This window comes from Falco punctatus (genome assembly GCF_963210335.1).
Source record: "Falco punctatus genome assembly, chromosome: 11".
Classification (NCBI taxonomy): domain Eukaryota; kingdom Metazoa; phylum Chordata; class Aves; order Falconiformes; family Falconidae; genus Falco; species Falco punctatus.
The window spans coordinates 29203292-29229764 of NC_137591.1; the positions used below are offsets into that span (position 1 = coordinate 29203292).

The 26473-nt window shown below is 46.0% G+C and overlaps 1 protein-coding gene across 2 annotated transcripts; it reads right to left on the bottom strand.

The window, feature by feature from the left end:
- Positions 1 to 358: 358 nt before the first annotated feature.
- On the bottom strand, positions 359 to 26473 carry FAM20B (FAM20B glycosaminoglycan xylosylkinase). 2 transcript variants are annotated; one of them, XM_080406602.1, is made up of 8 exons: positions 26360 to 26473; positions 16478 to 17008; positions 13641 to 13727; positions 10462 to 10571; positions 8050 to 8221; positions 5117 to 5308; positions 2745 to 2804; positions 359 to 1101 (listed from the first exon to the last, which is right to left on the bottom strand). In XM_080406602.1, exons 2-8 carry the CDS (start codon positions 16852 to 16854, stop codon positions 870 to 872), a joined length of 1230 nt encoding a protein of 409 aa, XP_080262728.1. In that variant the 5' UTR covers positions 16855 to 17008; positions 26360 to 26473; the 3' UTR covers positions 359 to 869. The 2 variants fall into 2 exon arrangements, with proteins under 2 accessions (XP_080262728.1, XP_080262729.1); XM_080406603.1 differs by lacking the exon at positions 26360 to 26473 and adding an exon at positions 25036 to 25898.

The following is a 26473-nucleotide window of genomic DNA, read 5'->3' on the forward strand; positions in this document are numbered from 1 at the left end:
AGCTACAAGATAATGAAAGTTTGGTTAATACGGACACAGGACTGCAAGGGTATTTTCTCTACTCAGACCTTGCCAGATTCCTTATAAATGGAAAACAGTAACGGAAACACATGGAAACATACTTTAACTCCTTAGATGCCAAGTGCTGTATAACCACCCTGTCCTCCCCTGAATCTCCAACCCTGTGGATCAATCTTTGATAGGCCTTCAGCCATAACTCTGAAGCATTACCACGTACAAGGCAAACCCCTTTCCCAGCCTTTTATCGAGGAAAAGACAACTGAGCAGCAGAGGTCCTCTCTCCCACCCCTAATGGCATTTAGAAGAACATCCCACCCCCAGGGGGGTGGCACAACTCTTCAGTCTAATAATTGTTTTATTCACCACTTCCTCTCTCTCTAAAGAAGCAGTAGAATGCCTAACCAGCTCACAGCTGATTATGCACAGCCCTGAATCAGACAAAAACTCGCCAGAGTGTATGTGGGGAAGAGAAGGGGAGAGGATTGTACTGTTCGTCAACATTTGTCCCCTCTAGATTCAGTCCACAAATTGGCGTCTACGTTCCGCACGCTTCCACCGACACCAAGAGCCGTTTTTATCCAGTGCAACGTCCACTGCCGGCAATGGACACAGCACAACGGCCAAGATGCCGTTACGGGTACTGAGCCGCCCGAGGCTCCAACTTGCCACCTCTCACCGCTGTCAGCCCAAGGTAAAAGCCAGTGCCACCTCTGTTTCTCCGGCTCGGAAGCTTTCCTGTTCATTTCAGTCCATCTTGGCCACAGCCTTTCTGAACCGATTGTGCTGTTTTTCTATCACTTTGTTTTGTTTGTTTTTAAAAAGGGAGTTTCATCTGTGTTCCACTACAATTACAAGTGAGACAGAGTCATCCTGTCTTCCACCAGCACAACATCTGGCCCAAACTGGTCTGTGCACTGCTTCACTGTGGCCAGAATGCTGAGAAGCCGCTGGTCTAGGGCATCCAGATGCGGGTCAGAAAGCACTGGTGAGATGGGGTCATGCGACATAGCAGTTTTTAAGGCAGACTTCAGTACTCCATTCTTCAGGTAATTAAGTCTGTTCCAGGTAGAAACCCGGATGCTGCAAAAGAAAGACAAACACAGTCACCATACCACTGTCCAGCTGAATTCTCACCAGCAAACCCAGAGCCAGCCTGTCAAGGGAGCCTGCTACATCAGGATCGGAGTATTATTCCCCGGCAGTTTGGGGATGAGATGTCCAGGTACAACTGCATTACATGCAAGACCTAAGTGAAGCCTGAGAACTGAAGGTGAAGAGGAGGAATCTAGTATGACGTAATTCCTGCGTTATACAGGGCCACTTCCAACTGCTAGCAAGGAAGTTCTTCGGTCCTGAAGATTTTCAGTTTGAAAAGGAAAGAAAATTAACAGTCTGGCTGTTAATTCAAACACAAAACTGGCGTCACCTCAGAAAGAGCATCGCTGACCAACAAATGATCACAAAGGACCAAAGTCAGAGGACTGAACTTCCAAGAAGGTGAACGCAGCAGCGATCTTCCCGCTTCACTGGTCACCGAACTTGTTTGTGCCAGCTCATCTGAGCTGTCTTGTTCCGTGAAGTCTCTTGGGATTCTCCCTCAAATTTTTGTGGTTTAGCACCACTGGTCTACACTCTTGGCTTTTGATGATCTCTAAGGAAACCAGAAATATAAGCAAGTGTCGTAACGAACCTATAGTTAAAACAATTATGCATACGAATCGGCATGTGGCATTTGCCTGGTATCAGAAACAAAGATGAGAAAGACTCCAAAAGATCCTCATAAAGCAGGAAATTAAATATGCATTTAAAATTAATGCAGGAAAACTAAAGAACTGGAAAGTAACTTTAGTTTAACTGTTCTCCACATGGTTTCTAAGGGAATCTGGTAGAATGTAGGCCAGGTATACCACAGCACGCATAGAGCCTTGCTTAGTTCAAACAGGAAGTGACAGCTCAGGCTTTCCGCATAGTTCCCAGGTTCCCTGAGGAATTTGGGAGACAGAACCTTCCAAGCACAGGCTCCAGGAACTCTCAACAAAATGGTTATTTTGGAAGCCTTAAAGGAGTTAATGTTATTTTGAAACAACAGAGGCAGGAAATATATACCAGCATTTTTCTCCCTGGAACTTTTATCTATTTGTTAGTGAGAAGAAGCAACGGCCTGGTGAGGGAGCGAACATGGAGAACAGATAGCAAGTCAGCGTCTCGAAAAATAAAACGAACACAGCTCAAAAGGCCCAAGTAGAAATGAAATCCTGCAAGAAAACTACAAACTTCATTTTGAAAGGAGCACGCTGAGCAATGCTGCGGTCTTGTTTAGAAAGACCCTTTGGAAATGAAGGTAGTTAAGTTGCCAGACACGTTGAGTCCTTAGCTTCTGTCAGGGAGAACTCAAACTGTGATGTGAACTTTTATTCAGCAGGAGCTGGATGGAGACAGCTGCAGAGGCAAAGGACCTGTCATACTGACTAAGGAGAGAGCTGAACCAGTGACCTGGAGGTGAGACTACTTCCTACAGCCCACCGTCTGATTTACTACCTTAATGAAAACTTATTTCTCGGCTTCTTAAGCAGTGATAACACATCAAACGAATGTCGTGCCTCAAAAAAATAAAACACTATGTGCCCAAGTGAACATTTTCAGGTTGCCAGAAGGCTTCAAACTTAATTATATTGCAAACCTAAGGATCGCATAAGTGAACAGCATCCCTGCGTTTCACTTACATGCAGCACTGATAAAGAGGAGCCAAGATGCTTCTTTCATCCAGGGCAGGGTTTCCAAAGCTGAAAAACAAAATTAAAACCAAGTGAACCAGCTGAACTCCTAATGCTGTTCTCAACATCAATGGCATTTGTGAATAATTAAAAAAATAAAAATCAATACTAGGCAATTTCACGCTCCAACAGATCAAATAATTTAAATTAAAATATAAACAGGCCATGCCCAATTACAGATATAACTCTCAACAGCATCAGCTAACACACCAAGTAAACGGAAGCAACAATACTGTACCTAGTTCTTTATCAGACCAAGGCACCTTAGAAATGAACTTCAGAGGAGTTTAGAAATTGAGCTCATCTTGCAAAGCAGGGGAAAAGAGTAATTGGTATTCCGGACACAGAGAGTGGGAGCTTTGCCTGCCTGACACAGCTGGACAGGGAATGAAGGAAACAGCAGCCACGTGCTGTTTTAGACAGCCAGGCTTAGATCAACAGTTCAACTAACAAGGTGATCAACTTTAACATTTCATGATCATGCTCTCTAAGGCAGGCCTGTCAAAAGGGTTTCATAGTATTTCAAGCCTCACCTAAACATTTCTTTAAAAAAAAAAAGTTTCAACCTGCTCATAATGCTGTTTTCAACAAAAAGCTTTCCCCTCAATGAAGATAACTTATTCTAGGAGTCTGGCATTACGCTGCTCAAATAGCTATTAGTAGCCTTAAAACTGGAACAGGGTCCCCAGATCATGGCACCAAGGAGTGTCTGGACAATGCTCTTAGTCATATGGTTGAGTTTTAGGTAGTCCTGTGAGGAGCAGGGAGTTAGACTTGATGATCCTTATGGGTCCCTTCCAACTTGAGATCTTCTGTGATTCTATGAAAAAAAAGTCCCCCTGCCCCTTATCTCAAAGCAGCTAAAAGCACTTAACTTAAGCTTTCAAAAAAACAATTAACTTCTGGGCCTGCAAAGCTCCATCAGAAATGTTTTCATACCGCCATAAGCACGTACCATAATGAAAGGTATTACAACATTATGACAAAAACAAATGAATGACCTTCAACTACCACAGTCACTTCCAGTGACTTAACACATCAACTTCCTCCTAGCCCATTGCCAGAGCATTACAGAAAGACAATTTTTGCCAAATTCATCTAAAACGGTCTGAAAGCAGCAATAATTAAGCAGCCCCAAGGTGGAACACATCCTGCTGACATAACTGAAGGTGCGTTACTGAACGGGATGATGCATAAAGACAAAACAACTCAGCCACTGCAGGCAAATTAGAAACAAAGGAAAGAAGGAAGGAAGGAATCCACTATAGGAAAGGCAAAAGGGGGAAGAAATGGTAACTCCAAGCCTTGCAAGGATCTGTCTAGAGGTCTCGACCGCTGTGCAGGCTTCGTACAAGTGGTACGCAGAACCACAGCAGAACAGAGCCCTGCGCAGGAGCTGCCAGCGCTACCCATCAGAGGCTGCCCCATCTGCAGCAGGGGAAATTCACTGACGCTGCAGATGGCAGCACCCGTCAGGGAAACAAACTGGCGTCTCTGGACTAAATTGTGAGGAAGTGGAATAGGTTACCTGTGTCTTTAAGAAAAATTCAGCAAATTGTTGTGATTTAAACAAGGCTGTATATTCAATAGGATTTTTAACTTAAACTATTCCAGCCACTGTACAAAAAACATAGCAAAGACAGAACAGCTTACTTTTAAAACACATACACATCCTAGTCTGGCCACAAGAAGGACTTCTCATCAGTTCCTCCCAGTTACTACATGCTCCATTTTTGTTTCGGTAATAGTTAATATCCACGCTCAGGACATCATCATATTTTCCTCTCATATCAGTTTTATCTCCATTTTAAACTTCTAACCTTTTAAAGCCAGAGCAGACATATCCAGAAGGCAGGGAATGCCAAATTATTCAGAGACACTTTTCGAAAAGATCTGCTTTCACTACGGCACTCACTAATACCTACTGGGAAATAATAAACCGTAAGTTTCTAATCTTCCATTAATTAAAAGCATAAAAGGGAGGGGCTTTTCTGGGGATAGGAGGAAAGACACAAGCAAACTCTTGAAAGTTGCCTGCGGAAAAAAAGGTCATACTGTGCTAATTTGTGGGTTGCTGTAGTTGGGGTACGACTTTGCCGAAAGCAGCCACGGTATCTAGAGCACAGACTGAGCACCACAGCCTTTGAAGGACCCCAGCACTTGGCGAAGTAATTTCTGGTAAGAAGGAAAGCTTTAGGTTTTTAGCACAAAAGGTAATAATGAAAAAATCAGAGAGAAAGAAAACAGAGACACAGAAAAGCAGATAAACGTGTGCCCTTGTGCTCGCCACTACCTGGCCACCAGATTTCCCTCACCCTCACCTTTTGGCGTTATCCAGGAGGATGAGCATACTGGCTCCTTCATCATCCTGGAAACTCTCGTAGTGATGCCGGTCAGCATTCCCAATCAAATAGTCAAAGACGGCGGTGTCAATGATGTCAAGGAGACGAGGGCCCGAGTCATATGGTGAAGTCTTTTTCACAGCATCACAATAGCTTTCGTCATACTCCCACCTGCGGGCCGTCAAGAGAAACCAAATCAGATCCTCAAGGAACGCTCCATCATCGCACACCAACACTATTTATAGCTGTCCCTTTATTCACTTATGAGTGCATAAGGAAAAGGTGAGTGCAGCAGTCAAGGCTATATAAAGAAGAAAGAGTTAAACAAAAGTGTTTTCTTGAAAGAGTAAGCCCTGTACCGGCACCCTAGCGTAAGGGGCAAGCTGTAGTTTCAGTGCAAGGTTACACATCACCTTCCTACAGAAAACAAAGTCAGAGATTGCTTCCTCGCTGCTCACAATGCAGCAGTGGCTGGGCTGCCTCATGGCACGCTTACTGTCGCGACTTGCCTGCCTTAACTTCCTAACGAAGGACTCCAAGGCCGGTCTCTGTTTCTATTGCACTGACCTGCTTCCATCAGTCTTGCCTTCCAGCGACCCTCTTCATTTTGTCTAATGCAAATAGCCTCATCACAGTTACTAATGACCTCCCGTGCCCTGAACAGAAGGGCCTCATGTACATTCGTTCTCTTTCACTCGCAGTTGTCCTTTCCTCCCTACTTTCCTTTCAGGGTATCTCACCTTCTTCTCCACTGGCAGGATTTCAGCTTCCCTTTTCTCTCCTCTCCTTCTACAGGTAACCTAGGCATGTACTTCTGGTCTTTAACATGGATGTCATGTCTCAGTTCTCCAAAGCTGGAGAAATTTCTCATTTTCTTCTTTACAGTTTTCAAAGCTATTCAACACCACCACCGAAACAGCCAAATCTCTGGTGGATATCCATTCCATCTGTCAACGTAGATAACAAGTACATCTCTAACATCTTCCATGCAAGGACTGAAACAATCCTTCACAAAATAGCAGTTAAGTTGGAAATGCCTTAAACCATCTGTGACTTGGAAACAGAAATGGAGGAAACACAAGCTGGAGAGGCTCACTGACATACTGAAAATTACAAAGTTGTAAAAGCGTGGAGAAGATCAGAATTTAACTATCAGAACAGCCACATACCCCACGCCATCTTCTGGAGGTCTGGAGCCTAAGCTCTCGATATCCCATCTTTGCTCCAGTTATCCAAATCAGAGCAGCCAAAAATTTATCTTCTCAATGCTTCTGTTAACACATCACACACACTCCCTCAAATGCTGTCACTAGTTCCCTTTTTCTTTTGCATCAAGGTCCAACTCACATTCAACTTATAGCACAAATCCACAAAGCTACATTATCAGAATGTACCCCTCCTTGTACTGGATACATTTCTTTTATGCTACATCCCTCTCTTCCTCAAGTCTTTCCCTTTCCCTCGTTTTACTTTAGATCAGTATTTGAACTCCTTCCAACAATTTTTCAGACATACTATGCTCTCTCCTCTCATTTTCCATTCAGTCTTTCAAGGCAGACCTTTCTCCCACATTTATTTCTGATAATTTATATTGTACTAGCACACGACTTCGAAGGTCGGGGATTTTATCTATTACACGTCCATTAAAAATCATGTACACTAATGAGACTATATGGATTATGTTCCAAAGGTTAACTCAGGACAGAGTAGAAACAGCTAGATCAGGAAAAAAAAAATCCCACAAGAGTTATTTTTCCATAATTACCAGACACAGAAAAAGGAGAGCACGACATCTAGAACGTTTAATCACCCTGCTGCTCTCAAAGTGAAAAGCGCGACATGACAAAGTGCAAAAGAACAGAACCACGTAACCCCATCTGAACCAGGCAGGAGCAAGCAAGTTTTAAATACAGTGAATGTCAAATTAGCATAAGAATCAGGGTAAACTCCAGTGTAAGCAGGCAGTTTATGGCGCAAAAGTCTCCCCAAAAAACCCCACACCTCCAAGAAAGAGTCCATTCATTACTGCAATTCACCAGGCACTAAATACAGCTGATGTTGACCTGTTGGAAAGGAGATAACACCTGCTGCTAAAAAAATCAGATGTTGCACTTAATACTCTAAAACAATTCAATGAAGCCTTTGGATGAGATTCTTTCTGAGAACAATCGCATCATTGGAAATCAACGGGTATTTTAGATCAAGAGCTAAAAAAAAAAATAAAATAAAAAAATCTTTTTAATGACTTGTTCAGGGGACAGACTTGGAAAAATTTGCTAAGAAAAAGACATTTGCTCTGGTCATGGCAAAAATATCTCCAACCCAAATACTCAGACATGTTACATCTATCGTACAAGACTACCAGATCCCATGTTTGCTCTTCTCTAAAAGCATTCTTTAGATGCTGAGCATGGTCACCAAACGCTGACGGTATTCAAAGCAAAGAACTTTTCAGCGCCTACCTACTTAAGCTAAAACAGCTCCACAACTCCTGAAGCCGACTACAAGGACCATGAAATCAGGTCTGGCAGAAAATAGCACAGTGCTACCGTATTTTAGTGGGCCACAGAGAGGTGCAGGGTCAAAAGAAGGTCTAGTGGCACAAGAGAAGAGTCTCTGCTTGCCCAGAGCCGGGACTTTCAGAGCCTGGAGCGACTGCATGGGGGAGTTTTGTTCCAGCCAAGAAGCAGGAAAAGGACAGTACTTAGTATCGTGGAAAACCAGATTTCTTTCTTGTTCCTTTTAATTTAAATCTCATCCTAGAATTCTTGACTTTTATTGTCATATCAAGAAAGCTGTCAGGAAAACTCTAGGTTTTGAAAGCACATGCTCCTTAATTAGCCACTGTACTGCAAGGGTATTTCTAGTACAAATTACCATGTGTAAAGAACAACCTTATCATGCTCTCATACCTGGCCAGTTTGCCTTCACGGTAAGTCCTACCCCATGGGTGTCGATGTTTCTGAAGAGGCCAGACATCGGGCAGCCACAGAGTCACTGACCCCTCCATGATGTCCCCATCTGCACAAGCTGGTTCTGTTTCCCGACAATAGTAGCACTTCCCATAGAAGCAAGTGTTATTACCTTAAAAAATAAATAATACATATCAAAAGAGCAGAACTTAATGCAAGGGATGCCAACTGAAATTCAGGAGCATATTGTTGCAGCAGAGCCTTCCTTGCAACAGGATTTCCTCGCACTTGACGTCATGCTTCCCATCGCGGAGAGGGAGAGGCTCAAAGGAGGTTAAACAGACATCTATTAATTCAAAGGAACATGAAGGATTAATATTCAAAAGACAGTAAATCTATTTTCTAATGTTTCTGTCACTCAGAGTTAATACAACACTGCACAATCAACAGGTTTTTGTGACCCCTCCCTAGTCTTTAGGACCTTGACTTCGCAACCTTAGCACTGCTTGCTTTTTAAACTTCAAGCTTCGTGTGTCAGTCTTCCCACTTTTTTGAAAAAGTTGACCAAAAAGAGACAAGTGAAAAAAATACTAAGCAGAACTCAGATGGATTTGGAGCCCTGACACCTGCCACACGCCTCAGTTACTTGAGCTGACTCAGCAGGGGAAATTCAAACAAGCTGTCATCCCTGTATGATCTAGGAATGCAGAGCTGTCAACATTTTCATGAGTGTCTTCTGACAAGGGAGGAACAATGAAATCCTGCCACCTTTAGTCTGTTAAGGCCTACATAGCCTGCAGCGTAAAGTAACCTACGTAGCCTAGATTAACATTTTCAGCTTTTCTGTTTCACCCTTCTAACCTGCCTTGGCTTGACGCTTGCCAAGTTAATTCCAGTTCCATATTCACAGATGTTCTTACAAAGTTCAACCGTGTCTCACTTCCTTGTCATTCCTCTTATTCCCTGCCCTTTCTTCCTTTGTCTCTGCATCCAACACCCTCCTCAAACCAGGCCCAGCTCACTGAAAAAAATAAAAGCATTTCTCACTTTCCACCCTTACACACCACGATCCCTCAGCCAGCCAGCACTCCTTTGCTGTCCTCCATCCAGCCCCGGCTCCTGTGCTCCCACTAGCCCAGTCAGACAACTTGAGGGCATCAGAGAGATCATTACCAACGACATGGAGCTTGCAGCAGACCAGACCTCTTACCTGCGTGGAAAGCCCTGCAAGCCCCTCTTCCCACCCGCAGCCTGCAGCAGGTCTAGCCAGAGGCAGAATTCTTTGAGATTCTAGCTGCAACTCAAGCAAATCTGCACCGAGTATGCACGAATCATCTTTTCTTCAAAAAACTCAGAAACCTGGTCAAACGGGGGTTGACAAGAGATCACAACCTTGTCCCCAGATCCACCCGTTTCTTTGGTTCATGCTCTATACAGCAGGCGGTTCCAAGGAATCTATCTATGGGAAGGCACTGAAGTTTTGTGGAGCCACACTTTTCCAGTCAGCATTTCTGCTAGAAAACTGCTTAGTTATCTTGGCTGAAATTTGAAAAAGTAAAGTCTGCCTGAGGCAGACACCCAATCTGAATGCAAAAGGAGTTTGGCAAGGCAGAGCTACTCTCATCTGAAAGTTACACCTTATAACTGAAAGTGTTAGGCAAACTTAGTAGGTGAGAGTACCAACAGTGCTTGTAATAGAAATAAACACAGGCACGCATATTGACCAGCTGTAATGAACAACCACCTCTACGGTCTTCTTATTGGCGGGGGGGGGGGGGGAGGAGGGAAGAAAAAAGTAATAACTGGGTATTTTATAAAAGCCTGAAGAACTTAAAGGCTGCTGCATAAGTCACTTCTTGGTGCTTAATGACCACCTGGTAGGAGTTCACATTAAGAATTCCCATTAGGTGCCCTTCACAGCATTACTGCTGCAAACAACGTACGGAAGTTCTGACACATGTAGTTACAAATTCTCAGCAGACTCTGATGGAGCACAAACAACATCTAATACCAACCAACGCATCAGCCCTAAAAATCATCCCAAATCACCACTGTGTTCGTCTTACATACAATTCCGTATTTTTTTTTTCCTTTCAGGTCTCATCACAGACTTTTCTAACCACCTCTGACAGCAGAGAGAAAATTCTTACTCAGAAAAATTCCCACCCGTAACAGCAGCATGAGGGAACACAGAGAAGTTACAGAGGAAAAACTATTTGGAGAAAATGGAGCCCTCCTTCCCCACCAAATGGGGTTATACAAGCGTTAAGATCACTCTTGGCAGAGGAAGAGACTCAGCAGCTTCCAGCATCCCAGTTAACTGTTCTGTCGCTGTACCAGAGTCCCACGGCTCCTTCTCCCCATTAAACAAATTTGTCTTACTGGGCAGAACAATCCACAGCCTCCACTTACCCACAGTCATGAAGGTGCCCAGAAGCTGCTCCGTGGCTACCGGTTTGATCTCTGTACGTAGATTCACAAACCTCCCAACCACCAGCGGAGCTCGTCGGAAACCCAGAATTCTGATTTGGGGGGAAAAAAACCACATTCATGAGAATGTGCAACATAGGCAGCAGTTCTAAATTCAAACAAAACCAAACCACAGTCTCTGTGCCGTTGTCTGACATCGAGATGACAGACCAAAGAATGAAGTTGGAGAGGGGAGGAGGTTGCTGCAGGGCTCCAAGGTGAAGTAAGGAAACTAATTTTTCTTAAGTGCCTGGATGTTAAACTTGCTTTATAAGCCATCAGTGACACCATTAAAGCACTTGCAGCAGAGCAACAGAGGATGCACCATGCTCCAACTCAGAAATCAGACCCCATACCAGAAATATCCATCATCTGTCTTGGGTGCAGGCTGAAGCAGTAACCATATGGCCTCTGAGCCGGTCACCTGGAAAGATCATTTATAATTTGTGGGAATTACCATCTATTACAATGTTATGTTTAAGCCCAGTTCAATTACACTTGAATGTAAACAATCAAGGAGTTATCTCATTTGACATGAGGGGAGAGAAGGGAAGAGAGAATGGTAGAACAAAACTGAATGCCTGAAAAACCTCTGGAAAAAAAAGAGGTGGGAAGAATAATTATAAAACTTGCAGACACAAGATCCAGGTTCCACTCCCACGTCTGCCACAGCCTTTGGTCTGTGACCACAAATGACTTGAGTATTTGTAATGGTATTTTAAAAGTGCTTAAAGGAGGAGTACAAACATCAGTATATCAGCCCCAACTCTCCCAACGTACTTTTGACATCCTTTTGGTAGCCTTTGCATCTCAGAAAAAGAGCCTGAAAAGGGAATGATCTGCATTCCACAGACATACTGGGACAGCCACTCTAATAGCGGGGGTTTTAGATATTCAACAGGTCCACTCCCTTCCGTAAGTGTAAACTACCTCAAAGAAAGGGCAACACCAAACATCTGCCTGAACAAATCAGGTATGCATAAAGACAAAACTCATAGCAAATACAGAGTTACGTACAGCTTGAGAAAAACACAAGTGTTCCAAGTAAACAGGCACAGAGCTTAGATCTGAAAAACTTGTCCCTGTATTTTCAGACCCACGGCTGAAAGGCCACTATGCCGGCTAGCACAGCCTCCCCGTTAGCTGTGAACATACAATAGGATGCAGATCCTTCTTGAAACTATGGCATCCTTGGACAAAACGTGTCACTGTCACCATTCAAACCAAAGGTACATGCTGAAGTTCTGAGGGCAGGTGTTGCTAGGTGTTCTTGAAGAATACAGAGGTGCAGACCCACAAAGCGAGGAGAACGGCCAAAGAAACAAGCACAAACCCACAACTGAACAGACAGCAAGGAAGAGCTAAGAACAAGGGGGCTGGACACCACAAAGAGTTTGAGTTGGTGCTTTACCATGTTTGATTGCTGCTTTTTCAGGGGAAGTGAAGTCTAGGTGTTTCTTGACAGACAAATGGACAACAGCCATCTGGCTACATCACCTTTGTCTGGGCTTAAAATAACCTGATTCTGGCCAACCGCCTCGAGATTGCAACAGCAGCAGTGGCTATTACACAAGTAGTTAGCACCAAACCTCCCTACAATTACTAACGTCCACTGCCTGTGCAATCCCACAGATGAACCAGGACGAACAGACCTACCCTTTACCACCTATGAATTCAGTCACAGTGATGAGCCTCCTATTTGTGTGCTGAGAAACCTCACTTTAAGTGCAGCCATTCTATTCTTTATTGTATTTGTCCCTCCTTACTCCTTTCCCCAAGATTTTAAGTCTCTTCCCGTAAAATTTTTTTGCATCTTCAATTCTCTACTGAAATCTTCTCCCATGTGCCACCATAGTCCTCTTACCACGAGCAGACCAAGACTGCGCTCATTTATTCTAGATGATACTGCACCATTAGCAGTATTGTTACCGAAATCTCAGAATAAAGACCTTATCAACACCAATGTGATGCAGATAAGCAGACACTTCTTTATTGACGGCCGGGTGCGTGAGTGAGTCCTCTCACGATCAACGCACACCAAGCTTCAAAATCATACACCATATATAGAACTTATTCATGCATATTCATTAAATATTTGTGCAGAATCATAATATTTCCCCAAAATCATTAACATACCCTCCTCCCAAATCCGATTCTGCACAGTAAAGGTTAGAAAAGTCTAGAAATGGGTCTGGGGTACATGAGTTGGTGGTCGCGATCTCCCCCCTGCCGGAATTACCTTTTACTAAAGCTCACGGTTTCTTGGCAGGTAACTACAACTGTTCCAGTCGACTCTCCCCAGTTCCCATTAATTCTACATTCTGACATTTCAAAGTATTCTCCCAGTCTACCTGTAAATACTGTATCCAATTATCTTCAATCATCTTGAATCTTAAGTCCATTGTCTAAGTATTAATCATTCCTACTAGGTGATTCTGACCTATTCTTCTGGCCTTGGTACAGGGCTGTACAGAGGATTTCATAGCAGCTTTTGCTGTGCAGCTGCAAGTTTCATTAAAATATATTTCTTATTCCAAATGATTTTATAAAATCAAATAAAATCAATTAACTCTAACTTATTAGCAGATCTGTAACAGTATTTCACAGCTATCAACATGCAGTGTTCGTATCTTCTGTCCCATTCTTTGTACTCCCTGTAACTTTGTTTTTTCTTCTGGTAATTGCACCTCCAGCTCAGGCCCACACACCCACCTGGGTACCTGTATATGAAGAGCTGTTTCTCCTCCAGGATGCACTGATTCATAGTTAGTCTAGACATTAGGCTTAACTTCTTAGTGTACTGGACATTAACTCAGCACATATGTGCAGCATTTCACACTCTTCCACAGCATTTGGCCAAGTTATTTCTTCCAAATAACGTGTCAGTCCTTTCAGTGCTCACTCTCCTTTTCAAAATTTTCACAAAAATCTCAAATGTTAGAATCTCACACAGATCTTTGAAAAGAAGTTTCACGAAAAAGCTGATCCTTGGCCTCAGTGTGGTATATCGGCAGGTTAGAAACAGCTCGCATCTGAGAAGTATTCAAGGAGCTCCTTTTTCCCCAACTCCGATAAAGCATTTACCCGACACAATAAAACCGGGTAACCCAGTAATTCCATACCTGTCCAAGTGAAAGGCTGCCACTTCTGCGTTGTGTCTGTCATAGCCAGCGTATGGTTCTCCTTCCACTACATAATCCCTGGCATATCTGTAATTGAAATAAGTCAAACAAAGTGATTCACGCAGGATTTCCATCAATTTCGCTGTTCAGAGTAACAAATGCAATAGCAGCGCTACATTAAATAGACTCTGGGTCACTTTGAAAATGATTGCCAATAGGAGAGGGAAAAAATACTAATGCGATTAAATAGTGTACCAACTGTTGAAGTAGTAAATAAGGAGGAAAGGTCAGTAATGTACTCAAGAGTTTGGGAAGCGCTGCCCATTCAGACTAATGGGTTTTAATTCAACCATATGCCAAGTCACATCTAAGAACAAAGAGCACAGACCCAGCTACAGAACAGAGGGCTATTTATACTGGAAAGCAGCAACTGCGCAAACGATTTTGGGGTTAGAATGGATCGTAGATTAACATGAAAATACAACCTGATATTGTGGAAGAAATGCCAAATGCAATCTTTAGTAGCTAGATGATCAGCAAACATGAACCCGAGGACAATACTGGATATAAAAAGACCCTTTATTCTGGTGGAGAAAAGACATAATGGACAGCAAGAAACAGAAAGTTGACACTCATTACAACAACCATGGTATATTTTGGTGAAGTGTTGGGCTTTTTTTCCCCCCCTTTTTAAAAAAAATAAAATGTTACATAAATAGTCAAGGCAAACACAAATTTCCAAGATTCATGACATTTGAATCAGGTGTAGATACTGTTTAAGAAGCGTGCTTCAGATGAGCATGAAATACCACAATCAATACCAAGCAAACGCGTGAGATGCAATAACATTTTCAAATAAAGGAAGGCCAAATTAGATTACCTATTTTCTTATTTTTATCTGTGTCTCAAACTGTGTCAACCGGATTATTTCCAACAGGCCTGCGGTTCAAGCAGTAGCACCAACAGTGTAAGAGAAGCCACAGTACTCTACTCTGATGTTTTAACCCTGCTCAGAGAAGATGTGGGGCAAGATGACAGTCCATTTCATCAGTCTGAGCAAATGCTTTAGATTCTCTGCACGGCAGCTCAAAATGGCATTAACCAGTGGCAGGACGGTACAGAGTTTTTGGGTAGAGCATCTGACAGACTCCTGCCAAACTGGAACTTCACACCAAACCAGCATCTTATTTCACATACACCACTGGCATGCGATGGTAGCAACTGTTAATCATCAGCGATTTCAGCTGGATTTTAAGTAATTTTGAAATGAGACAGCTAAACCTCAGAGCATGCCCTCCAAGGCAGGTCTTCTGTACATACTTAGAGCAGGCTTTGGAAAACACGGCCACATGCTGAAAGCTGCAGAGCTGAAACTTAGTGGTAAAACAACCAAATTCTTGCTTCCATGCACAGTAGGCACCTAGTCCTTTCTAAAGCAAAGGCAACAAGAGAATTCGTTCTTCCCCAACCAGTAAGTTTTCTCAGAACGTTTTTTAGTAGTAACTTCGATATACCGTTCAGGTCAAAACCGAGTTCAATAGACTATCTTTCAATGCCAGAACAAGTCTCTACCTACAAGCCTAACTATTTAGCAGTCACAAACACAACACTGGTCTACCAGTATGGCTAGGGCCATACTGCCTAGCACTCCCATAAACTCCGAGCACTCCTATAAACACTCCCCGCCGCACACGTCCTTGATGGAGCATAGTCACGGTGTTCGCCTGCACAGACATTCTATTATGGGAATGTAATTTAATGCTTGGTGAAACGCTTTATGGCACTCAGTTATACAGAAAACACTATAGAAATGCCATGTCTTGTTCCTGCATTTACTGGACGCACCACCTGTCACACCGCTGAGACCGCTGCCTGAAAGGTTCACACTGTTCAAACACAGCCCAGCCCCACAGCAAAGCTCCAGCCAGACCAGTAATTGACCATACAGAAACAGGACTGTGAATTCAAGAAGTGGAGAGCAGATTATTTTTCCTCATTCTCTGATCATTTATTAACATGACAGGAAAAGTTCATGCTTGCTCAACCCAATATCCTTCGGAGAGAGATGTACTCATCCTGTGATGACACCACTTACATCTGTACTCCAATAAAACACACCTGCCTTACTTCTTTCCCATCTTTCTTTCTTCTACTTTTCCCTGAAGGCAAACAGTTCAAAAAACTCGCAGGCATGCACAAGATTCTTCATAAATGTTCAATCATACCAAATTTCCCGGTGGATCACTGTAAGCAGAGGCAGTATCACTACTCACCCGTTCTTACATTGCTCCTTCAGTATTCACTATTGCCAGAGAGAAAAATCAGGGGCTTTCACTCACCTACCAAGCCATCTTTACAGCCTTTATACAGCTATGCCAGACACCCAGGTCTACATTTACGACTACTGTCAACTATCACTCCTTCCCTGTTCTCCAACTGCATCCCCTCGTGGCAGTTTGACACGACCCTTTCTCAGAAAGGGTACCGAGACTTGCCTCCACACTGCCAGAACCTGCACTTCCACAGTGCTTCCGCAGTGCTTCCAAACATCAGGTTGCACCAACACTCCCTCAGGACTAAACACGGTGATTATTCTTTTAACCTAAAGGCAGGCAGTTCCACACATCAAAGCTATACAGCCTGAGCGGCAGCTGGCACAGCAACCTAATGTTACTAGAGCACCAGCAAGGCTCTATCCTGTCCGCCTCACAAATAACAGAACAGACTTTCTATTTGCATGTAAATTTGTAGCTTAAATATTAATGCAACAACACGGAGATAAAAAAAAAAGTATACACAAAACAGTTATTGATCCAGTCACCGAAGGCAGTATTTACCTCTTGGGTTTGAAGACAACCTTCTGTCCTCCTTCAAGTATTAGCAAAGCTTTCAGTTGGGTCCCTTTGTATCCCACATCAGCTTTTATTATTTTCTTTGTTGTCATGGCATGCATAACAGCCCCCAACTCGGGGGTCTCCTCGGGATACACCTCCCGGGGCACCACCCACTGGGCTGCAATCTCCCAAGGGGATTGCAGCGTATGGTCGAGCCGGGGGTCCAGTTCCACGTGGAGGCTCGCCATCATACGGTGAAAGGCGCGCTGGTCCTCCCGGTTGGCAGCTGAGGTGTCCAAGTTGTCAATGAGGAAAACTTTTGTGAAAATGAAGATGACAAGGAGGATGGCCAACAGCACAACTCGCTGCTTTAGCTTCATGGTGACCTTCAACCCTTCTCCCCTGACCCTTTCTTCCAAGCGTTACAGGAAGTCTATGGGAGATCAGGGTGAGGAAGGGGACGTTAGTTAATGGATTTCATTCATAACTTGCATTGTGAAAGAGGTATGACCACTGAAGCATCTTCTGGCACCCCTAAAAATAAACAAAACACAAACTTACAAAACTGCATTCCTGCAGATCCCACCAAACTCAAAGTCCAGTTTATGCTTGGAACATAAGTCTGCATTTACATATACTTGTATCCTAAAGCCCAAACATTTCTGCTAAAGCACATGGGGTTTGCTGTCTTCCTGTAGCCTTTCAGTGATCTGCACAAAAGGGGAAATCGTCTGACAGCATCTCTATACAGCTGGAATCACAACAGCTGCAACTACCCCAGGCAAGACTTTTGCAGAGAATTGTAGTACAAGCTGATGGCTCCAACTTCACAAACACTTTTCCATTAGTAAGAGAACCCACAAAACTCTGGTTTTTCCTAAAGATCTGTCCCTCAAGAGAAAGCTCCCAGGTAGATTCTCTGGCATCCAACAACCAGCGACAACAGCTGCAGCCTAGTTTCCTGAAGGTATAAGACAGAAGGAAAGAACATGCTTAATGTGTTTATTGTCTTTCATTTGCCGCCACTAGAATTTACTCAGCTTTTTTTCCCATTTAAAAAAGAAAAAAAAAAAAAAAAGAGGGGGATGAGAACATCTTTGCTTCCTTGCAGTTAACCACGTATCTTCTGCAGTCAACTGTAAAACCAATAACCACAAAACCCATACAAAATATCTGTAATCTCAACACCAAATTAACAACAACAAAAACCCCCAAAACCCAGAATACTAATAGTGCCTCTTCTCAGAAACCTCACCTCTACCACAGTGCCATGGTTTAACCCCAGCCAGCAGCTAATCCCCAGGCAGCCACTTGCTCGCTCCCCCCCGGTGGGATGGGGAGAGGATGGGAAGGGTAAAAGCAAGAGAACTTGTGGGTTGAGATAAAGGCAGCGTGACGGGTACAGAGAAAGTCACATGCACAAGCAAAGCAAACCCAGGAGCTCATTCACAACTGCCCATGGCAGGCAGGTGTTCGGCCATCCCCAGGGGGGCAGGGCTCCAGCACGTGGAACGGCGACTTGGGAAGACCAATGCCATAATGCTGAATGTCCCCCCCTTCCTTCTTCTTCCCCCAACTTGATATACAGAGCATGACACCATACGGTATGGAATATCCCTCCGGCAGTCGGGGTCACCTGTCTCAGCTGTGTCCCCTCAGCTTCTTGTGCCCCTGCTCGCTGGCAGAGCATGGGAAACTTGAACAGTCCTTGATTTAGAGTAAGCACTACTTAAGAACAACTAAAACATCAGTGTGTTATCAACATCATTCTCATACCAAATCCAAAACACAGCATTGTACCAGCTACTCAGAAGAAAGTTAACTCTGTCCCAGCCAAAATCAGGACACAGAGTTAAAAGCCACATCTGTGTTTCTGCATTTCTGTACAGGTGGCAAGATGTGTCTCACCCCTCAAGCCTTGGCCGGTACAGGTTCAGCAACGTGCTCGCAGCCCGGAGAGCCACCCGTGACCTGGGCTGCGTCCCCTGCAGCGTGGCCGGCAGGGCGAGGGGGGCGGGGGGGGATTCTCCCCCTCTGCTCCGCTCCGGTGAGACCCCCCTGCAGCGCTGCCTTCAGCTCTGGGGCCACCACCGCGAGAAGGGCACGGACCTGTCGGAGCAGGTCTGGGGGAGGCCATGAAGATGCTCAGGGGGCTGGAGCCCCCCTGCTATGGAGATGGGCTGGGAGAGCTGGGGTTGCTCGGCCTGGGGAAGGGAAGGCTCCGGGGAGACCTTCCAGCAGCACCAGTGCCTGGCGGGGCCGGCGGGGCAGCTGGGGACGGGCTTTGACACGGGCACGGAGTGATGGGACACGGGGAATGGTTTCAAACTGAAAGAGGGGAGATGAAGATTAGGTACTAGTAAGAAGTTCTTTACTGGGAGGTGGTGGGACACTGGCAGAGGTTGCCCAGAGCTGCTGTGGGTGCCCCATCCCTGGCAGTGCTCAAGGCCAGGCTGGATGGGGCTTGGAGCAACCGGGTCTGGTGGGAGGTGTCCCTGCCCAGGGCAGGGGGTGGAACTAGGGGATCTCTGAGCTCCCTTCCAACCCAGACCCTTCTGTGAGTCTGTGCTGTAAGGACCACATTAAGACACAATCAATTGTATTTCAGTTATGAGGACAGAAATTATCTTCGCAGTATTAGTTGAACGTAGTCAAAACCCAAATGGAAACTGATACTAAGGCAGATCTGAGGAACACTCAGAGGCAACAGATTTCTCTCTGCACAAGTGACGTTAATCATGAAACCCACAAAAGGCATCCTGAGCTGTGGCAGGACCAATATAGAAAAGCCTTCTCGTGCAATTTAATATTGAGCGTATAAACCGGTCATTATTAATCATGACACTGGAAAAACAAGCTGCTAAGCTAATTCACCAGCAGCACCCACAGGACAGCCAGACTATGCCTGACTAGCCAAACGCAGACCACAGCCACCTTCAGCGTCTGTGTGGACGCGGTGCCTGCAGAGGTCACGGCTGGTATGATGGATACAAGGAGCACATTGTTGAGGTCCATCTCCACCAAAGACTAAGGCTGTGGCAAACAGCAGATGACAGTAAGGCACATCCTTTGAGCAAGTCATGAGTGCAGAACCAGGTTTGGTGCAGTATAAGAGTACTAGTACAGTAGGACACGCAAGCCCATTTACATTAAGCGTACAGCAGACCCACCCTACCTCCCGGCTCCATGGCTCTCCCACCTTCCCGTGCATCGGGGCAGCATTCATACAACCCAGCTGCAAGGTAGCTCAACGATCCAGGCTGCCAACCCACCCAAACATTAACCACTTTCTCCAATTTGTGTGTGAACCACCTATTAGTAGCAGTTCTTTGAGCCAACAGCACAGGTTTCATCTGACCACAAAACACCACTACCCATGCAAGCCAGAGCCAAGGGAGGGTGGCACAGCAGCTCCGACAGTGGGAGATGACCCATCATGTACCTACCTACAGAGGGGCACCTTAACTTACTCAGGTCAGCACTGTCACCCAAAGAACGGCCCTGCCCTCCACGTACTTCTTTACCCTCATGGAATGAACTCCATGAAAGACCTGATCAGTGCTAAAGCTTGACTGTTTTTATTCATTTATTTCTTCCCTCAGCCCTCCTCCCCCCAATCTGGTGTCCAACACAGTTTCAAAAGCATCTGAGGGCACGCAACCAGGCCAAGAACAAGTGTTTCTCCTGGCAGCAGCACGAGTGTTTATACATGTAGGTAAAACCATGGCCCAGGCCAGCCCAACAAATAAGAAGCAGCTGAACCACTTGGGAACAGCCACAAAGAGCCCAACCAACAGGGATGACGAAATCTGGTAACAAACTGCCACATCTTCCTGTTTTCAAAACCACTCTTTTCAGCATAGCGACAGAGCCAAGCGCCACTCAACTCGCAGGTGACAACGCTGTGACGACGCAGAAGCATGCCTTTTAGCCCAGCTTAGCAGCTGAACTGTTTTGCTGTCATTGTCCCAGCTCAGTTCAGTTTGGCCCTTCCCAAGCTATGCATTTTGCCTCTTAAATACCTCCTATAAAACCTGTTCACTGAAGCAGTAGAGAAAGTGAAAGTCTCCTAATGACAAGGAGTTAAAACTGAAATGCAAACCATTAATAGCAGCTACTTAACAACAATATAGAAATCTCCACGAAGGGCAGAGGGTAGGACAAAAGCAGGCTACCAAGTCCCAGGGATGCTTCAAAGTAGTATTATGGTCCCCTGTTAACTGCGTAATACTGATTTTAATCTACTGGAAAATAAGCGCTTGTGCTAACAGCAAAAGAACAAACCACATGTTTATATGGAAATTAAAACATATCATCGTTCATCTCAGTTCTGTTTAGGCAGCCTCCGTTTCTCCAAACAGCAGGTCAATCTGCCTATCACACACGGCAAGCGTGAGAATGAGAAGCACAGACAACCAAGATGCACCTCACCTGAAAGCCCTTGTCCTTGCAAATACAGACTCACCCAGCAGGAGAGCCCTAAATAATAATATTATTCTTAAATTTAAGAAAGTGAGCAAAGGAGATCAGGCTGTAACTTCATAATTTCACTTCCTTAAAACTAGTAATTCTAAATCACTTTGAACATTGCTGTTATAAAGATCTGCTTTCATTCATTTTTAAAATCCATTAAGAGTTTGTAAGAAGTTACACAGAAGAACACAGTTCATTTCAGAACGGTTACTCCTCATTATGAGATAGGTATATAGGAGATACGTATACGTGTACACACATGTTTTAAGAAAGCCTCACAGCCCAGTGTTAGCCAGCTAAAGCACAGGACAGAAATGTTCCGTATCTCTGGAGCTCAGGCTGGGCACCCACTTTCCTAGACTGATTTTCAAGAACACAGAGTCTGTCTAGAGGTGTTCTTCCTAGGGGTGTGGGGTGGAGAATATAACCAGAGCCAATGCTGAAATTAAAGGTCATTTACTTAGTTTATCTTTTGCGACAGCTTTGAAACTAATTTTGGCTGAAAACCTCCAATGATACAGATAGAATTTGCCAAAAAAATTAAATATTTGCTATTAAGACATTTCAGCAATTCCCTTAACTGAACAACCTATCCTCACCAAACATTTCTCAAGTCACACAATTCCTCCCGACATCCCAACTAACCCCCTACCCCGATTTTGCTCTCTCTAGCTTTCAGCAGGTGACTCGGCTCTGACTTTTTACTGACATCTGCTGAAATGAGTCATGAGCTGCTCTCCTCCAACAAACAACAAACCACGCCTGAGGTTGCCATGCCATCGATTTCACAGGCTACCTGCGGAGCCTGTACATCACGCCTTCGGCGCCAGCATTATGCTCACTGCTGTGCAAGCCACCAAAAATGAAGCCCCTTGTGAAGAAGTTTACTGTGGGAAGAACTTAAGCTTTATCGTTTTCAAATGAAGATGGCAAGAGTGACAGTGTTGAGGTGCAAGAAAATATTTACAGTTATGGAAGAAAGTAATTTGAAGAAAAAGACAAGTCTTTGGAAAAGCCTCAGATTGGAAAAGAGGATTGTGAAAGCTCAGGAAGCATGAAGCTGATCCTGGAATAAGGACAGAGATGGGAAAGGTGGCCACAGAAACAAATGAAATAATAATAAACCCCCAAAATTTTAAAAAACGGAAAACCAGGGTGAGCTGTGAACAGGACTCTGTGGAACAAAGGGCAAAAGGGTCTAGGACAACAACAAAAATCAACCCGGGGAAAATCTCAGAAGGAGACCCAAAAAGGAAACAGTTCCAGAAACTGGCAGGGGTGAGAGAATAGGGCAAGGGTCTTCACACTTGACCAAAAGAAGAAAAGGGACAGAGCAGCCGCTTACTTCTACATGAGTCATGGGAACATGGGATGTGCAAAATGACAGCAGATGCTCTTGGAACCAGAAGGCATCAGAGAAGGAAAAACCCTGACAAAGTTTTCAGAAGTACATTTTAAGTGTCTGACCAGAGCTAACACGACAGAATGACAGAGTAATCCCCATGTACCTGCAGTCCCAGAACAACACACATTCCCTCCTGCTGCTCGACGGCAGCTGCTGATCTCTTACCAAGGTCAGGTAACTCCAAGCGTTTTGTTTGGTTGGGTTTTTCAGGTTTTATTTTATTAGTTTGGTGGTTGTTTTTTTTCCCTTTTTCCCAAGCTTCTGCTTAGCATTATCTCCAGCTACCATTACTAAATGGAAGACATAGTCCAAAGAGTTTCGCTGCTCTACCACCCAAACTCCATCTCCGTGTTACACAAGTACAGAAAACTTAAATTCCCTCTGTACCATTTTCTGATACTCCTGATCAACCAGGAAAAGAAAATAGTCAAGAAATAAACGACCACACCAGCTTTTTAATAGTGGAGTCAACTGGCTGGTTTGCATCAGAAATGCTTCTTGTTTTTCACTACCTCTTCGGGATATTTCCTGATCAATTTTGCCTCTCATTACCACCAGGTCTGTATTCTCAGCAAGTAAAAAGTCTTCCAAGTCAATATCCAAATAACAGCATCTTTTATATAGCACAGTGGGGTCACTGTGCACACAAATGTCCGAACTAAAGCATGCCTACTGGCATTATATACCAACATCATACCACTTTATGCCCAGATCAAAAAACAGCGTGAAACTCGCCTGTTACAAACAACAGTAAAATCACAGCTACTGTAAGCAGCCTGCAAAGTTAGCAGAGGACCACACCCCAGAAAACCATTTTTACTGGAGTCACAAGATCAAGGCTATGCCACGAACCATGAAGCTAGAAAACTACTATCTCAAAAACACTTGTGTACAATTTGCAAGGATTTTGCCATGCTCCAAGTAACAAATAAGGTATGAGGGCAGGCAAAGGTTTGGTTTGTCAGCACAAGTACACAAAAAATCATCGCTCAGACAGATGCCAATGTGAAATAAATATGATTAAGTATGCTCTAATTCCTGTTTAAACGCACGTTTTCTCTTTCCAAATACACTGTGCCTTTTGGGATCTCCTATCAAAAGGTCTTTAAAAGTCCTCCAGTAAATCCTGGAAAATGCCTTGCAGAAACAGTGTATACAGTAGTGCCATTTTCCTCTTCCCAAAGTGTACTTCAGTCTCACCAGATCAATCTTTCTCCCTATCCTCCCCTCTCTGGCCAACTCGTCGGTAGCTCATGCTTTCCCTCTCTGTGTAAGCCTCGTTATTTGAGTTTTCACAGGCAGGCTCCTACAGACCTTTGTTTAGATTTTTCAGACTCATTCTGTCACTTCCACTCTCCGTATGCTGCCTGGTTTGTGTACGAGTTCAGTAATCCAGTGCATGAGGCTTCACACGTATTTCCTTGTCTGCTATTCCTCCATCTCTCTTTCCGTTAAAACCCCCGCTATCTATAGGCAAAATCTTTGCGACAGTCTCTGCTCAAACTTTCCGCACACACAACTATATCCCCGGTTGAGACCCAGAACATAGATAAATATAAAAGCTCACAAGCATTTTAACCACTGCATTATCTATACTTGCAACTGCAAAGGTCAGTAACTGCCTGATACATTCTCCCACGTCTCCTGAGAGAAATGAAATAATTTCGTCCATCTGTCTGTCTGCCTTGCCCCGTTATATTCCTTAGTAACTTTAGAATCCATTACCGACATTTCTGCCAGACTCAGCAGAGGAATACTTGCACGGCCTTAACAACCACCACCGCCAGATGGAGGGCAGAAGCCTCAGGAAGCCAAGGACAACTGGATATATATCCTCAGCCCTTCCCCGCGGCCGGCTGGCCGCTCGGCAAACAGGAACACCTGACTCAGCCGGCTGCACAAATACAGATGGGGCACATCAGGACACAGGCAGCACCTGGGCGCAGTCCTGGGGGAAGAGAAGCTACAGGGGGGACGGAGGGCGTAGAAGACAGACAAGAGTTACTACAGTAGGAGGTGGCAAAACAAGTCCTCAGGAAACCAGGTTTCATTTTCTCCTCACAGAAAAACTTTCTTTCAAGCACAGTTTCCTATGGAAACAAAGTTTATATAATCACACTTTTCACTGGTAAGCTTCTGGATCCATCCGAGGGAACAGTAGATGTTTTGAAGACAGGGTTTCTGAGTTTATTGGAAATTGGCAGCTGGGGAGCGCTGTGGGAAAGGCTGCAGCATTAGCTCAACAGTTGTCTGTTCGCCTTGGCCATCTGGGCAACCAGCGTGCGCACAGCTGGTACAAGGAGGGAGCTGGAAACGCTGCACGGGAAGGAAGGAACGGAAAGTACTGTGAAGTGGAACGGTATGAGACGCGGGCAGGAGCCAGGGGTACCGAAGCTGGAGGGAACCTGGTCAAAAACAACCAAAACCATGCTAGTTGAGCTATGAGAACAGCTGCCCCTTGTTCCTATCCCAGTTAACGAAGCTCCACCTGACCATCACAGGCAGATAAACCACAACAACAAAGCAAGCTGGAAATGTTTCAGGGGACCTTGTTCAACTTGGAAGCGAAGCCAAAGCAGTGAAAAAAAATCAGTAGTTTTCCTTCTGAACCTGACATTTTTATGTTAGTTCAGCTCAGCCACAAGAAGGGCACCAAATATTTAAGCAGGGCCCGTATACCTACCTGACATTTAGCAGCGACGAGCCTGTCTCTGCCGCAAAATACTGACAATCAGCCTCCCCCGCTCCCAAGAAATGAGGCTGTGGACCACGAGGCAAAGGAAAAAATATCCGGGGGAATCAGAATTGAGCTGCCAACTTTGTTACCGTGTGAGGAAACAAAACCCACCTCGCCCTCCCGAGATGCTGTACTGCGAACGGAGAAAGATGTAGGTCAGGCTTAAGGACATAAGGGGTACAGGGAGTAATTTTCGAATTAAAATAAGACCAGGGTATTAACGTGCTGTTGCTGGTAAGTACCAGGTGGAATCTATTCATACGGTATTTGCTGCAAGACTAGAATGTACGTGTTGCAGTTTTCCCAGCTTGCTCAGCCCCTAAAGCCTGTACGTGTACGGTGGGGCCCGGGCCGCTGCTCGCAGACAGCAAAGCAGCCGCACTGCTTACGGGCATCTGCATCGAGAAGGATTTAAAGGCAGACGGCAACTAAAAACGATTAAACCCACGGTAAACCCGCGGCTTTTGACGATGGCGGCGGCACGCCCGCCGCACGGCGAACACCCCATGGCCCCCGGGCGGGCAGTGCCCTCAGCCGCGCTGCCGGCGGGGCCGGGGGGGGGCAGCCCGGCCTGCGGGGGGGGCCTGGCTGGCAGAGGGGCACCGCGCACCCCGGCTACGGGCACCCCGGCTGGCAGGGGGACTGCGGGCACCGCGGCTGGCAGAGCGGCACCGGGCACCCCGGCTGCAACACGGGGCCGGGGGGAGCAGACGGGGGAGCGCCGGTAACCGGCCAGCTCTGCCCCAGCCAGGCCCAAAGCGCCCGCCCGGGCGGGGCACCGGGCCTCCCGCACACCGACACCGCGGCGGGACCCGCAGCGCGGCCGCCCCGTTCCCGCCCGGCGCGGAGCCGCGGGGCGCAGCACAGGACCGCCCCGCCCGCCCCGGCAGGCCCAGGCCCGAGCCCGGCGGAGCCGCTGCGCACCTGCGCGGCGCGCCCCGGCCAACGGCCGTAACGGTTCTAACGGCTCCTCCCCCCCGCGCCGCGGGGCTCCTCAGCCGGTACCCGGCAGCCAGCCCCCGCCGCGGGACCCCCGCCGCCCCCCCAGAAACGGGCCCGATGCCCCGCCGGCGGGCTGGCCCCGGCACCCCCCGCTCCCGGGCCGCTGCCCCGGGCAGGGCGAGGCGGCAGGGGCGTGCCCGCCCCTCAGGTGCCGCCGCCCCGCCGAGCCACGCAGGCAGGCGCGGGAGCGGCCTCCCCCCGGCCCCGCGGGCCCCCCCGCGCTTCCCTGCGGCCGCCGCCGCCTCCCCCCGCGCCGCCCCGCACTCACCGCGCCCGGCGGCCCCGCTCCATGCCCCCGGCCGGCGCCGCCGCCGGCCCCCGCCAGCTCCCCAACATGGTGCCGCCCGGCCGCCGGCCCCCGCCCCGCCGCCAATGGGCGCCC

Coding starts and splice junctions, on each gene's coding strand:
- FAM20B (XM_080406602.1), bottom strand. CDS start 16,854: ATGAAGCTAAAGCAGCGAGTTGTGCTGTTGGCCATCCTCCTTGTCATC. Junction 2,805..5,116: donor CTCCTGGATAACGCCAAAAG/GTGAGGGTGAGG, acceptor TTTGTTTTTCAG/CTTTGGAAACCCTGCCCTGG. Junction 1,102..2,744: donor CCTCTTTATCAGTGCTGCAT/GTAAGTGAAACG, acceptor TTTCTTTTGCAG/CATCCGGGTTTCTACCTGGA.